Source organism: Microtus ochrogaster (genome assembly GCF_000317375.1).
Source record: "Microtus ochrogaster isolate Prairie Vole_2 chromosome 14 unlocalized genomic scaffold, MicOch1.0 chr14_random_1, whole genome shotgun sequence".
In the NCBI taxonomy this organism is placed as follows: domain Eukaryota; kingdom Metazoa; phylum Chordata; class Mammalia; order Rodentia; family Cricetidae; genus Microtus; species Microtus ochrogaster.
Window position 1 is genome coordinate 9,202,917 of NW_004949096.1, and position 14,753 is coordinate 9,217,669.

The following is a 14,753-nucleotide window of genomic DNA, read 5'->3' on the forward strand; positions in this document are numbered from 1 at the left end:
CTACCCTCAGGTTGACCAGTTAGCAGAATAGACAGTGTAGAGGCAGCTGTGTGACCTGACTCGCTGTGGTCTACCCTCAGGTTGACCAGTTAGCACTGCTCCGCTCCCCTGGCCTGGGCCCCCTTTCTTCACCTCCTCCTTGTCTGTGTTCCCTTGGATCAGTGATTCTCATGTTACCAGTGCAGGCAAGGCTGGAAGGGCAGGTTCCTAGGACTTCCACTATTCTGTCACCTTATGCCTCCCTGCTCCCTGACACTGTGCCCTTGCTTGGAACTTCCTCCCACAGTCCTTTCTTGGGTTTCAGATTGTCCTCAGTAAGCTTGGTGGAGGTCACTGTTAATTTTAGAATTTTATGAAAAGTTGTTTTGTACAAGAGTGTCCCCATACAGTTCAAACATGTTATAGCTGGGGCTGGAGAGATGACTCGGTGGTTAAGTCTTGCTGTATAAGCAGACAGACCTGAGTTTGGTCCCAGTGGGCTTGTGAATGCTGGGCATGGTGTTCATTTGTAATCACAGTACTGGAAAGGCAGAGCCAGGAGGATCCTGAGGTTTCTGGTCAGCTAGCTAGCCTAGTTGAATCATTGAGCCATGGGTCCCAATGAGAGATAAAGAACTTATCTCAAAAAACAGGATGGATGGCTTCCGAGGAACACCTGAGGTTGATCTCTGGTCTTCATGTGCATATGAACCCACATGAACATGTGCTGATGCACACACACACACACACTTATAAAAAGGGTACAAGGTGGAAAATCTTTACTGTAACCCAAAAGCTTAATTTCTTCTTTTCAGAGGCAGATGTGACTATAACAGCATTTCACTGACTAGTCTTTGAGAATATCGTTCTGAGTGTATAGGAATATAATCAGAAATGAACCTGGTGCTCACAAACCATGTCTCATCTCTGAGACATGGGCTAGCTGATAGCACTAGACTCTTCTACTTTTCCACAAACATGTCTTGTTGACCCATACTCTTGAGACTTACTGATGGCCGCAGAGACCTTCAGGAGACATTTTCGCTCTCTATTGGAAGAGGACCCCATGCTTCATTCTTCTCTGACACTTCCATGCATGTAGCATCAGCCACTCAGTTCTGTTTTCCCTCCCATGTGTGCTCAGCCCAATGGCTTTTTAAAGCAAGATTTCTACTTTATGTGTATGAGTGTTTGTCTGTATGTTTATATGTGCATCACATGTATGCCTAGTACCCATGGAGATCAGAAGAGGGCATAGGATCCTTTGGAACTAAAGTTACAAGTGGTTATATATGTATAGTATAATCCGGGAGACTTTGTTCTGTGGCCCGGTGGCCTAGGCAGGGCTTTGGTCCACCTTTTGCTCTGTTCTTAGACAAAGAATACCCTTCTCTGAGCCTCACCTGCAGCATCTATAAGAAAGGGGTACAGAATAGCAGACTCACGAGCCTCCACGTGGGTGCTGGAACAGAACCTGGGTCCTCTTCAGTGAAGCCATCTCTTTAGTCCCGGCCCAGGAACTTTTGATAAGTTTCCATCTCTCGTTAGACTTGCCCACATCCCAAGAACCCCTGGGCTGTATTGCTGGAGTGGCTCTTAAGTTGCCTGCCATTAAGTTGAATCTCAAGATGCTTTGTCTTCTCTCTAATGTGTTTTCTGCTCTGGGGAAAGGGCGGTATTCTCCATGTGTTTCAGCTTCCCAAGCTTTTTTGAAAATTTCAAACATGAGTGTTTCTCTCTTGTTCTGTCCCCAAATTCTTGTCCAGGTTTTATGCACATAGTGACATATTGCCGTAACCGCCTGTTTGTCCTTTAGTGACATGGGTGAGCATGTTTTGAGGGAAGTTAATACCTAGCAAGATTGTCAGAAATTTGAGTATTTGCGCCTTAATAACCATAGCAAATGGGAAGGGCAGTGCGAACACTGGAGTCAGGAAGACTTTGTTCCCTAGAGAACTATTGGGTTCTGGGAGCCAGTTTTTCTTGTTTTTAGCTTTTTCTCCTCTTGTCTGGCTCAAATTCAAGATGGATCGGTAGGGATGGGCCCATTATTTGTGAAAGGGGAAGACGCCTAGTGCCCAAATCTCTACTCATTTATGTTTTTGAACTTAAGACGCTTTGACATCATCTTGTAAATATGCTACCATGCTGTCTCTGTCCACATCCTCCACCCAAGAGTAGAAACTATGAGAGCAGAGACCTTGTGTGTCTTCTTCACCTTGGTGGTCTCACTGCTAATATAATATGTGGGAACATACAGGGCAGCTCAGTAAATGTGTTGCCTAGGTAACCAGAAACCCAATTCTCCTCATTGTGGTTCCTTTTGCAGATTGCCTCAGTACATTCAAGATGAATAGTGAGACCACCCCATCATATCCTCAAGGAGAATTTCAAGTCTGGGCACCCCTGATGGAGTTAAAGGAGAGGAGAGGTGGTTATAGGAAACGATGTTCAGCCTGCAGAAGCTCTAGCTTTGAACCTAGGCTGTTGGATTAATGTGTAGGATGGGGGTGAGCATGGTTTCTCTATCTACAGTAGTTGTAACTATACCGTCCTGCACACACTTTCCATCTATGGATGGGGGAAGTGTGTTTTAGAATACACAATGTCTGTAAATGTTATTATTACTGTGGTAGCTCTGGAGGTGGAGCACTACCAGGACTCAGGAAAGCGTCCTCCCTCCTCAGGCCTAGATTCCATCCCTATGGGGCTGGCAAGCACATTGTCGTCAGCGATGAGCCCCTTGTCATCCTTCAGGAGCTGTAAGCACACCGACAGCTGCCTGACTGTGGTTCTGTGTTTCTCTCTCCCCAGGCGGCTGCTGAAGAGTGAACTTGGATCATTCATTTCAGACTACTTCCAGGTAAGCTCGGGGGCCCCAGCACCCATCCTCCTTGCAGTTAGTTGCCATACCAACAAGGGCACCCTTTAATGTCTACAGTTATATGTGGCTATATAATTGCTATAGGAGGCTACTGGGCCAGCTGGCTCACTGATGTTAGTGGAGATCGGGTCTCTTGCATTCAGCCTCAGGATTTTGGGTCTCAGGACTTATTTATAGTGTCAAAGATGGCTGCTCATTTGGGTTCTGTCTGTCCTTACCATATGAGGAACTGTGCCTCAGAGACTTCGCAGTGTGTTTAACTCACAGAAGAATACACAGCCAGTTTGTCTTAATTAACTCACAGAAGAATACACAGCCAGTTTGTCTTAATTAACTGACAGAAGAATACAGAGCACTTCTAAGTGGGGGAAAAAAAGTTTCCAGAACAAAAAGAAGTGAGAAGAGTGTTGTTGGTCTTGTGTTTGTGCAAACATCTGCATGGCCTGCTTGGTAGAAAGCAATTCTTCCTGTCTGCCTCTTTTTGTGGGCCGTGTATTGCATGTCAGGTTGTCTCGGGACAGCCACACTGTTCAGCCAGGGACACAGGAGGGAACAGACAGAATCACTTCACTGCTACTGAAGACATGGTTTTCACCCAGAGGCCTCTGACTCCCTCCCTGCCCTCAGCCCTTCCTGTTCTATGTGCGGTATTTATTTGGATTAGGTCTATGTGCCCCTTAGACAGGTTATTGCTTGTCACTAAGCCTCCTAGTCTGTTGAAGACAGGATTGGATTCAGCAGTTCCTACTTCTCACTCTTTTGCTTAGTGGGGGCGTGGCAAGCTGTTTTATGCCTGTCTCTCAGTTTCCTTGTTTGTAAAATGAGAACCTCAGTTTACCTCATTTTGTGGTTTGCATGAAATAATAGCAGCGGAGAGCTCAATGCTAGCTATAGCAGGCAACATAGCGTGGTAGTCAAGATCATGGCTCACTGAGGCAGGCTACCCAGGTTCAGGGCCCAGCACAGCTGTTTACTGAATGTGTTACTATGGGCGGGTTGTTGTGTCTCTGTTTCAGTTTCCTTTTCTCCAAAGCCAGGACGTAACCGTTAGGACATACCGTTATAGTCGTACTGTAGGGTTAAATAAATTGCTTCTTCATTAAAATGAATTAATTAATTTTTACTGGCCAGCACAAAATAATAGTGTTTGTCAAATTTATGCTGGTTCTTATTTACATTCCTGAAGTGCCAGCCATCCGTTTGAATGGGAAAGGAATGTAAATATCTCGGTGGCACTTTGTTTTGTATTATTTCATGTCCAAGTAGAGCACAATTTTAAAACTGAAGAGAATTTTGTTGCTAAAAACCCTGAAATTATTTTCTTTTTCTACTCAAGTATTAAGAAATGTCAAACTCTTACGTCCACTTTTAAAAAATGACAGGTGTCAATCAGCTTTACACCAGTGCGTTACACGTGTGCATGTGTGTGCACACTTGTACACACACACATGCAGGAAACACTACCTCTAAGCCTCGACAGACCGAGATCTGGTGGAAACCTGGAGTTCACTCAGGTCATCCTCAGCATCTGTTATTGGCGTGGGGGTGGGGGGATCCTGAGGACTCAGAATGTGATAAGGGTCCCAATGGTGAATCACCTCAGTTGCCCTTCTCTCAAAGGTCAGCCTCTGCCGCACTCTGCCCCCTGTGGTCTCTATTGCTTGCTCAGAAGGAAGCCTTCTGAGAAGAAGCCTGCTGGGCCTGGCTGCTTTCTGCCTTGACATTTCAAAGAGACAGGGTCCCTGTGGTTTCAGTCAACCTGTAAATGTCAGCTGTCTTTTGGCATTGGAAGGGTGTGTCCGGGTGGGGACTGATGCGTAAGGAAAGCCCTGAGGTTTTGGGGGTTGGCAAATACTGCTTATAAAGATGCCAGCTTCTTCAAAACTAATAACCACACGGCATTTCCTATCAGGATCCTGACCTGTGAAGCTGTTGGTTGAATGCTGAGTCTTTTTCTGGGGGTGTGATGTGAGGTCTGATTTTCAGAACTTTGAATCTGGGGTTTTCCTTATTTAGGGTGCTAAACTGGAGGAAGGCTCACCTAGATACTTTTCTACTATAGGTTTTAATGTTTTTTTTTTAAGCTGTGGGTGTACATTTCTTTCCCCGCAGTCCCCTTATTTAAAGAAGAGGGAGCTGGCCTTGAACTTGGGATCTTCAGCTAGGAATACCTGACTAGCTAAGATTCTGTGGCATGATTTTGTTTTCTGTGAGTTCATTTCTGAGTGGCTTTTCCACTTGTGCTGAGTGGCTACTGGTTCCTTTTAATACCTAATGGCAATTTTGATAAGTAATTTTAAGAAAAAAAAATAGCCCATAAAGGATGATGGTGCAGGTGGCCCTGGTTATGGCCCCATGGTGAAGGAGGTTCAGCAGACATTCAAGTGGGAAGGCTGGGGTTGGGCACTACTGAGGAGCTTTCAAAGCTACACAAGAAATCCCCACGGGAGAAAGTCAGGCTCACAGAGGCCAACTTAGCTTCACAACAGTCTCATTTTCAGGGGTGAAGCCTTAAGAGGCTCCGACAAAGGACTGGAAGGAAGTGGGGGCCTACAGTAGCAGAGCCTCGGGGCAATCAGGGAAGTCCCTAAATCTTGGTGGCTCAGAAGAATGTGAACAAACTCCTTGGATCCTGTAGTCTTCCGTAGTGCGAGTCTCAGACGCCATCCCCACCATCCCCGCCATCCCTGCCATCGCCGGGCACCTGCATTTGGAAGTGAGGTCTGCCCCTGTTTTGGGACCCTTCCTCCCAGTGAGAGCTCCTTATTTACAGAGCCCCACACGGGCTCTTCCTGTCTGAGGCTCTGCTTTTGCGGGAGCAGGCGAGCATTTCCATTTTACGGTTTTAAAGAAAGAACATCCACAGTGAAGAATAATGAAAATGACCTGAGGTGAAGGTAGGAAAACGGTGCTTATCTCTGGTCTGCACGCAGAGAACACAGCCTGTTCCCAGTACAGGAGCCTGAATAGACTTCTGAGACACTGGCCAGAGAAATCTCTGACATTTCCAGTACTGACTCCCCTCTCTGCTTTCCCCTGTCTGTTCTGAATTGTTGCCTGGGAGAAAAATTGAGGTTTCCAAGTAGAACCCTACCCTAGTGGCTGCTTGGAGGAATAATTGCCTCTGTACTATGCTCAAAAACGGATATTATAAAATGATCTGCATTTTTGGATTACCTAGGAAGGTATCTCTCTTGTTCAGAGTGTGAGGGCAGGGTGTTGGATACCTCATTTTCTTAGTTCTGCATCTGTGGGTTACACTATTTGCGAAAAACCTTTCCCCAAGCCCAGAAGGTTCCATTTTCTTTTCTTTTTTCGTGGGATTAAAGTTTTGCTTTATATAGACTTAAGCTAAGGTCAAAGGCTCTGGGTGAGTTAGCGCTAGGGAGGAGGGAAACGTGTGTGTGCACACGTGCATGCGTGTGTGTACGCACATGTACAGGTTAGCACACACATGTAAATGAATATAAATAGGTGTGTGCGTACTTTTGTTTATCTGATTGCTGCAAGACCTATCGTCACAGTGTGATGTGCACTTGGCAGGGGCCGAGAGAGGAGACCCATGCTGAGGTCCTAGGTAGAATGGAGTTTAAACTGTAAACAGTGCAAGAATATAAATGAATCTGCTATCAGCAGCACACACACTAGCACTGACTGATGGCGGGGTCTTCAGATTAGACCCAGAATAAATAAATATAAATAAAATAAAGTAACTAATTATGAATGTGGGACTAGCCTGGTGGTGGTGATGCACACCTTTAACCCCAGCACTCAGGGGGCAGAGGCAGGTGAGAAGCCACCTTGGTCTACAGAGTGAGTTCTAGGACTAGGAGAAACCCTGTCTCAGAAAACAAATAAACAAACAAAAAACAAATAGAGAAACAACAAGAAAACTAAAATGAGAAGGGCAGAGTGATGAGAAAAACTCTTGTGGTTTTCAAATCCCAACTGAATGGGGAAGGAGAAGTACAGCTCCCTTTTTTATCCGTCTCGAAAGACTTCTATAATCAGCAAGATTCCGCAAAAGGAAGCGGAGATGGTGACGTTGCCATCTGGGAAGAAGGGGAATTCCATGCATACTCTGCAGGTTAAAGATGGGGCCAGGGCACGAAGAGGCTTTGACAAGGGGCCTGGGTGAGGATTATGTTTTAGGTGAGAAGGTCCTCAGGACTGAGGTTTGACCATTTTTTGGGACAAAGGCCTGGCATCGGGATGGGGGGGGCACCTCTGAGGTGGAGCTACCTGAGTGGGCTTACAGAGTATTCTCTGCCAGCCAGGAGTTACCTGTCAACGGATTTCTTGCCCCCAGACTCTGGAGCAGTTACATTAATTCTGTGCAATTATTCGGATATTTTTATTGTGCTTTTGTCATATTTTATGAAACTAAATGGAAACATGAGTCTTAAAATTGATAACTTTAGGCCTTCATATATTTTAGATAAAGATGAGAATCAATAGGTCTGCTGAGGTAATGGATCATTCCATTGGCTTCATTGGATTTGGTTCCTGTGTCTTTTATTGTTAAGGACAGGAATGCAGAGGCACAAAAGGCTGAGAAGAGATCACCCGAAGGTGGGCTCTGAAGAGACGTAGCTCTCTATGGAAGCAGGATTCCTTTGAAGTCATGTAGGCCTGTTGTTCTGTGAGAACATATTTCCAGGAGCCTCTTATGTGTGAAATCGAGTGTTTTCTAATAGACCAGAGAAGGACTGAACAAGCCAGGTTCAGTGGGGTGGCAGAGCGGAGCCACAGCAGGCTGCAGTAGGCACTGCGCATGCGGGGTTAAAATGAGTAAAAGTGCTCAGCTGTCCAGTGCTCCTGAGAAGAAAAGGTTGTCGGGAGTTTTTGTTTCATTTGGGAAGCTTTCTTGAGCGTCACAACTGAGGCTGGGTATGTAGCACAGTTGGTAATGTGCTCGGTAAGCATGCATAAGGTTCTGTGTCCCATTCCTCACACCCAGGAAGCCAGGAATGGCGGTATGCGCCTGTAATCCTGTTTGGCATAGCGTTCTCCCCCTGGAAAGGTGGGGTGAGCATCATTCTTCCCTAGACTGCTTTTTTTCTCTTTTATTCTCTCTCTTGATTACTTTCTTTCCTGGGTGCCTCTGGCTGGGTTGGCAGGTACCCTGCTTGACGTACATGCGTGACTGGCTGCACCCCACACATGCCTAACCTCTTCTCTGCCCACCTCGATACCTCCATCATGCCCCATGCTGCCCAGGATAGGTCCATCAGAGGTGGGTGATTTGGGATGCTTTCCTCCAAACGCCCTTGTCAGAGGAGTTTTTCCCAAGCCTCATGTTTCTGTTTGCAGTGCATTCCTCTGTGTCTTAGGGGGGGTAAATGTCAGCTCTTTCCACTTCCGGATCCTTCTACCACTTCATTAATGTGCTGTTTTGCCCTTGGCCAAGTTCACGGATGGTATGCCAGAAGGATGTGTTAAGTAACAACCGGCCTATTGCCAAGCCCCAAGTCATTTCCTAAGGAGCTACTATTTAATGAACTGGAGGTTTGTGATTTGAAGCTGTCTGGCTGGAAAGGTGGTAGGGAGGGCGTGGGGCAGGGAGAGAGAAGGAGAGTCCCTAGCTAAGTCAACACTGCTTAGCAGCAAAGGTCTGCAAAGAACCTTTAGGATTCAGGCCCTTGTCAGGGATGGGAAGTCCTTGAGGTAAGGTCCTGGGAGAACAGATGCTTAGAACCATGGTGCAGGGTAGTTCCCTCTCTTTCTTCTTCCCTTCCTGATCCTCTCTCTGCCTTCTCTCCCTCACTTCCTTCTTCCCTCCTTTCTCCTCTATCCTTGGTTTTTTTCTTTTGTTTTGTTTTATCTCCCAGAACCTTTAAGCAGGCCTAAACCCCATTGATGCCAAGTTGACATCTTCCTAGGCGAAGTGGATGGTAATGTGTGAGCTTCAGAAGCTGCAGGGTCCAGTGCTAAATGAAAATGGGGCTATTGGTGACAGATGGGGTATGGACTTCTCGTTCTTCTAATGGTTCTGTCCCTGCTACGTACAGAAGTCAGGAAACGCCAAAGAGGGTTTGCAATCTCAGCACTGTGGCACACAGATCACAGGGCAGGCATGGGAGTGAGAGACAATGAGGCCCACCTAGCAAATGTATCACAGCAGTACCAGACCCAGGTGGGGGTGGCTGTCACCAAGCTTCTGCTCATGAATTAGTAGACACGTGTCCAACCCAGACCTCCATATGCAATGCCTAGACCTAGATATCTCCTAACTGAAAACATTCTGTGCCCCAAGAAGCCTCTCTGCCGACACAGCAATCCAAATCAGACCAAATCAAACTGAGTTAGAAAAAGCACAGGTTTAAGGGATAAAATGCTCCCGGATGATTTCCCAACCCCTCAGAGAGGAGATGAGAAAGGAAGACCAGAAAACCACGTGTCTGTTTTCTGGGGGTGTGTGTGCAGTTTAAATACCCTGTGGGAATGGTCTTGAGCATCTCTGGGTGAGGGGTCATCATTTGGCCGGCTTTCTGAGATTTTACAAGGTTTGGAGAGAGATGAGGGAGGAGCCTTGGGGTGGAGTTTCTGCCAGAACATTCCAGACTCTTTGGGTATATAGATGCCAGGGGCTGGGGTGAAACTTCCAGCAGAACACGAATACCAACTCATTACCACCCTAGAGGTAGGATGACAGCAGTGGTAGGTCAGGGTGGGGGCATGAAGAGGGCGGGCAAACTCCTCCTGGGATCCCTGTGATTTTGTGTTACAGTGCCGCTCATGCATGTGTGCACTCAGAAGACTTAGAGATGGCAACTACAGAGCCCTGAGCTTCAGCTGCAGCACCCTTTAAATGCTAGGCCCTAGGGGATGCAGGATCCACAGAAGTGCCGATGAGCGACTGCAGATTCACAGGACCAAAGACTCTTGTTCAGTAGGGTCCTGGCAGGAGGAGGGTGGGGACAGGAGAGGTCCTGGCAGCTGAGCAAAGAACAGGGCTGTGGTCAAGCTAGTGTGTGAATGAGAAGGGGGTGAAGGCAGCATTTCCTTGGAGAAGGGAAGCTGGGGGCTCCGCTGCCCCTGAGAACCCTGCAGAACTGAGCAGGCACCGAATGAAGGATGTCTAGTGGAATCTAAGCTGCATTCCTGTGGGCTGGAATCCGGGCAAGGAAACTCTAACCTAACCAGTTACTGGAAGATCAAAGTTTTTGTGGCATGCTTTTCAAGGGGTTTTAGCTTCTTGCAAAACGAAGCCCCTTAAATATCAACAAATCTGTGTGTGAGCAGACGATCGCGACCGCAGACTCCTAGCAGGGAGAAGCAGTAGATGACCCGAAAGGCTCCTTCAGACCCCACGTTTTTGTTTGTTTTGATCCAAGCTGCAGAATTTCCGTGCTGTGTATCATGAGAGCCTTAGAAAGAATGTTTTCTGTGTCATTTCCCCCTAAGCCAGAAATAACTCCCGTTCCTTGGAAACGCGCATTTTTCCTTCCAATATCTCCTCAAAGGGAGACAACTAAGGGCCAGAGAAGAGGCACCGGGCCATCTGGTGAAATTTATTCCTTCTGATTTGAGCAAAGGAATTTTTACCAAATGAAGAGAATGGTGACAGATTTAGGGTCCCTGTGTCATCTCCCCCAGCCCCTTAAAAACATTCTACTTCTTATCCTGACTCCTTAAAAATGCAAAATAATTCTTGTCACCAAAATAGGGAGTTGATTAAGTTCAGCCAAGATTTGTGATGCATCAGCTGTACCCAGCATCGTGCTGGGAGTGGAGGGCTAAAGGGAGAAGTGGTCCTTGCCCTCAAGGCTCTAAAAACCTAGAGGATATATTTAGTTTTTGTTTGTTTGTGTGTGTGTGTGTGTGTGTGTGTGTGTGTGTGTTATATTTGAGTATTTGTGCATGTGGATGTTCATGCACCTGTGTGCATATGGGATTCAGAGGAAGGATGTTAGATGTCCTGTCTCTCGCGCTCCACCTTCATCCTTTGCGGCTGGATCTCTCACTAAATCTGGTGCTAGGCTGGCAGACTGCAAACCTCAGGGAGAGCCTAATGTCCCAACCCCTTACAGAGCTGGAGTTCTCTGCATTTACTGCCACACTTCTGGCACATGAGAACTGGGGATTTGAACTTAGGTCCTCATGCCTGCCTACCAAGTACCTCTTACCTACTGACGTACGTCCCTAGCCCCGGAAGTATTTACTAAATCATGTTATAACCTGGACTAATTTTTAAAAACTTTCCTTCAGCATCCTATCTTCCCTTTGTGTAGATAATTAGATAGATGGAACAAGATGATATAAACCCTACCGGAAGGAGTCTTGGTGCCTTGGAAATGTGCAGCTTTGTTCTGGACGAGGCTAGGGTACCAATGTTGACATCAGGAGTCCTGAATGGTGCAGGGTGACGTTCTGAGAACCTCACCTAGACTGACTCAGAGGAAGGAGGAGGGCAGACACTCCGAGCTCACATGGAATCTGTGCTCAGGTGGAGTGACTGCCCTAACCCCTCATCCGAGTAATCTTTCACATCCATCTTGGCCTCCAGGAGGTCTAGACCAGCTGGCTTCGGGCTGCGTTCTTGCTTTCTAACCCAGAGGCGTTTGCTCGACCAGAGCTGGAGAAACAGGTTGGGACTCTGGTGTAATTGCCTGTCCAGTCCATGGTATTTTGTGATGGACAGTTTTTTTCCCCTTCAACAAAATCGGTACACTCCAGTATGGTGTTATTTGAACTGTGATTTTGAAGTACCATATGCCATCTTAAAATTAAACAGTGGCCAGTTATATTTTAAAATTGGTTCATATCTGAGTCTCTGTGGGATTTTAGAATCAAAGAAATTTGATAGTGCTTTGGTAAACTGTCTTGATACAGAGACTGGAGAGATGGCTCAGTGGGTAATGTGTTTATTGTGCAAAAATAAGGACCTGAGTTTGGGTCCCAACACCCGTGAGAAATCCAGGCCTGGTTGTGTGAGCTTGTGACCCCAGTGCTGGAAAGGCAGAAGCAGGAGGATGCTGGGGTCTTGCTGGCTAAATGATCTTGCTGAAAACAGTGGAGCAGGGGTGGAAAGACTCTGGCATCATGCCCTCACAGGGGCAAGTGTACCACACACCGACCCAGGCATGCTCGCCACACAATACTCTGCAGAGACTCCTAGTACCTCTGCTAAAGCCCTGTTCATCACTATCTTTCTTCACTTCTCACTCCCGGCAAGATATGAGGATGTCGACGCCTCCGTCACTAATTACTAAGGTTATACGATGGTTTGTGTCTACAGCTTTTGTAACAACTTAATGATACGCCACAGGTATCATTATAATGAGGCTCTTAAGTGTTCCCAACACCAAGAAGTTCTAAGTATCTGAGATATGTCAGTTATCACTATCTAGTACCCACATGCATTTGAAGGCCATAAATACACAACTATTTTATATGTCCATTAAGATTTTAAACTATAGGACTGGAGAGGTGGCACTTCGGTGAACAGTGCATCCTGCTCCTGAAGAGAACCCAAGTTCAGTTCCCACCACCCACATTGGTTGACTCACACCTGCCTATAACTCCCACTCCAGGGGATCTGAGACCTTTGGCCTTCGTGATAACTGCACTCACGTGTTCATGCTCCCACACAGACAGACCCAGACACATCATTACAGATAATAAACATAGGTATTCAAGAATTAAGATATACTAAAATAAATTGAAAACATAATAAAATCATACTGTTAGTGGAGAAAAAAGAAAACTGGTGAAAGCCGGGAGAGACTGGAGGCAAATACGTGTTATCCCAGTAGTCAAGAAGCAGAGGAAGGAAGGTTACAAGTTTGAGACTAGACTGGGCTACACAGTGAGACCTTGTCTGTAACTAACCCTGTCTGTGACGGTAGCTTTTAATAAGCAGGTCCTGAACCTATGTGGTACCCACATTCTTCTCACTCAGCTGCACACACTGCCATCATCACTGTTGTGCTCACTAGTTTTTGTGTCAACAAGAGTCATCTGAGCTGGGAATTTCACTTGAGAAAATATCTGCATAAGATTGGTCGTAGGCAAGCTATATACACTATAGGGCATTTTCTTAATTAGTGATTGATGAGGGAGGGACCAGCCCATTGTGGGTGGTGCTTTATCTAGGCTGGTGGTCCTCAGTTCTATAAGAAAGCAGGCTGAACAAGGCATGAAGAGCAAGCCAGTAAGCATCCTGCTTCCATGGCCTCTGCATCAGCTCCTGCCTCCAGGTTCCTGCCGTGCTTGAGTTCCTGCCTTGATTTCCCTCAATTTACTGGGACTCAGGATATATAAGCCAAAGAGACATTGTCCTTCTCAAGTTGACGTGATCATGGTGTTTCAGTACAGCGGGTGAAACTCTTACTAAGCTAACTTCACGAGGGAGTTGAGGTTTTCTGAAGGGCAGTGTGAGGAGAGGGCATTGCGTTTTGTGTTTGTGTGCCGCCTATCTCTCTACTTCCCCCAGGACGGGGCACAGCCTTTGATGACCTGGTGCTGTTGATGGGCACACACTCACTGCTGCCTGAGGGTTTGCATAGGAGCTCTTTCTGTTGTGTTCAGTATAAGAAACCCCGAATGTGAGAAACCCCAAATTTATTCTTTTTAATTTTTTAAGTGTGTGTGTGTGTGTGTGTGTGTATTTGTGTGTGTCTGGCGGTTAAGTATGTGCACAATGAGAACAGGTACAGAGAGGCCAGAGGGGTTGGATCCCAGGGAGCTAGAGTTACGTAGGCAATTGTGAGCCACGTGATGGGGGTGCGAGGATTCAAACATGGGTCCTTTGGAGGAGCAGAGCCACTGAGCCCCTTCCCAGCTCCCCAAATTTATTTATTTATCTATTTATTCTGAGATGTTGTGTGTGTGTTGTGGGGGTGTGTGTCTTTCTTTGTAGTCCTGGCTGTCCTGAAACTGATTGTGTTGACCAGGCTGGTCTTGCATTCAGAGATCCACCTGCTTCTGCTTCTTCAGTTCTGGGATTAAATGCATATACCACCACACCTGTCTTAAGAAAAACAATCTCGTTTAATTTCCCATTTGTCTAGACTCTCCATATGGGTTTAAGTCATCTAGGACATTGGGATCAATCGTGAATTGGGCTGTGCCCCTTCTGTGTCCCTTAGTTTGAGAGGTTGGGTGGAGACTGCATTTGGCTTTTGGTCCTCACAGTCTTCCTCTGAGGTCGTGCCCTTCCAGGAGGACAAAGCGCTTCTTAAACGTAGAGGCCTGACTGGTACCACAGGCCTGGAAAGTCTGCCCTACAAGTTGGAATCGGAGAGGGCTGGTCTCCCACTCACTCTCCAGCTCTTGTCCTCTTTGTTCTCTTTTGGCAGAACCAGCTTCTTGCAAAAGGACTGTCCTTTGTGGAGGAGAAGATCAAGCAGTGTGAAGGCAAGTACGAGGCCCTGGTGCACGGGGCTGTGACTCAACCTCTGATGTTTGCACAGCTGAGATTCTGCTGTCCAAAAGCAGCAGCAGGCTCCCAGGGACTGAGTCCCCCTGCTCCTTGCTGCATTCAAGGAGCCAGCTGCCCCTGTCTGTGCAACCCTGACTGTCTTTGCAAAAATGCATTGGGATGGGGTGATTTATTGGAGACCTGGGTAAGGGGTTTCTGTGGATGTGTCCAGGTGGTGTCCTCTGAGGGGATACTGGCAGCTGCTTTACCGTAGGTGCTGCTGGTCGCTCTGGTCCCCATCCACTGTTGCGATTTGTTTCTTGGAATCACAGTAGACAGAAGTGCTTCCCATTTGAGGGACATTAGGACAAGCAAGCTCCCGCTCCATGGGATGTTGTCTGAAAGATGAAAAGAAATTTCCTCGTCTGTCTGTGGCTTTAGAATCCAGCTGACTGGATGGAAAGAAACTGGCTGGAGAAGGAAGGTAGCCTCAAAAGAAAGAACTGGCCACCCCTTCAGTTCCAC

General features: G+C 46.8%; 1 protein-coding gene across 1 annotated transcript in view; it reads left to right on the forward strand.

Annotated features, from left to right (window-relative positions):
- Positions 1-14,753, forward strand: part of Prr5l (proline rich 5 like) — a 177,600-nt gene that overhangs the window by 131,414 nt on the left and 31,433 nt on the right. The window contains exons 4-5 of the mRNA XM_005364101.3: positions 2,794-2,842; positions 14,167-14,224. Coding sequence (XP_005364158.2) covers positions 2,794-2,842; positions 14,167-14,224 — 107 coding nt within the window. The remainder of the gene's footprint in view (positions 1-2,793; positions 2,843-14,166; positions 14,225-14,753) is intronic.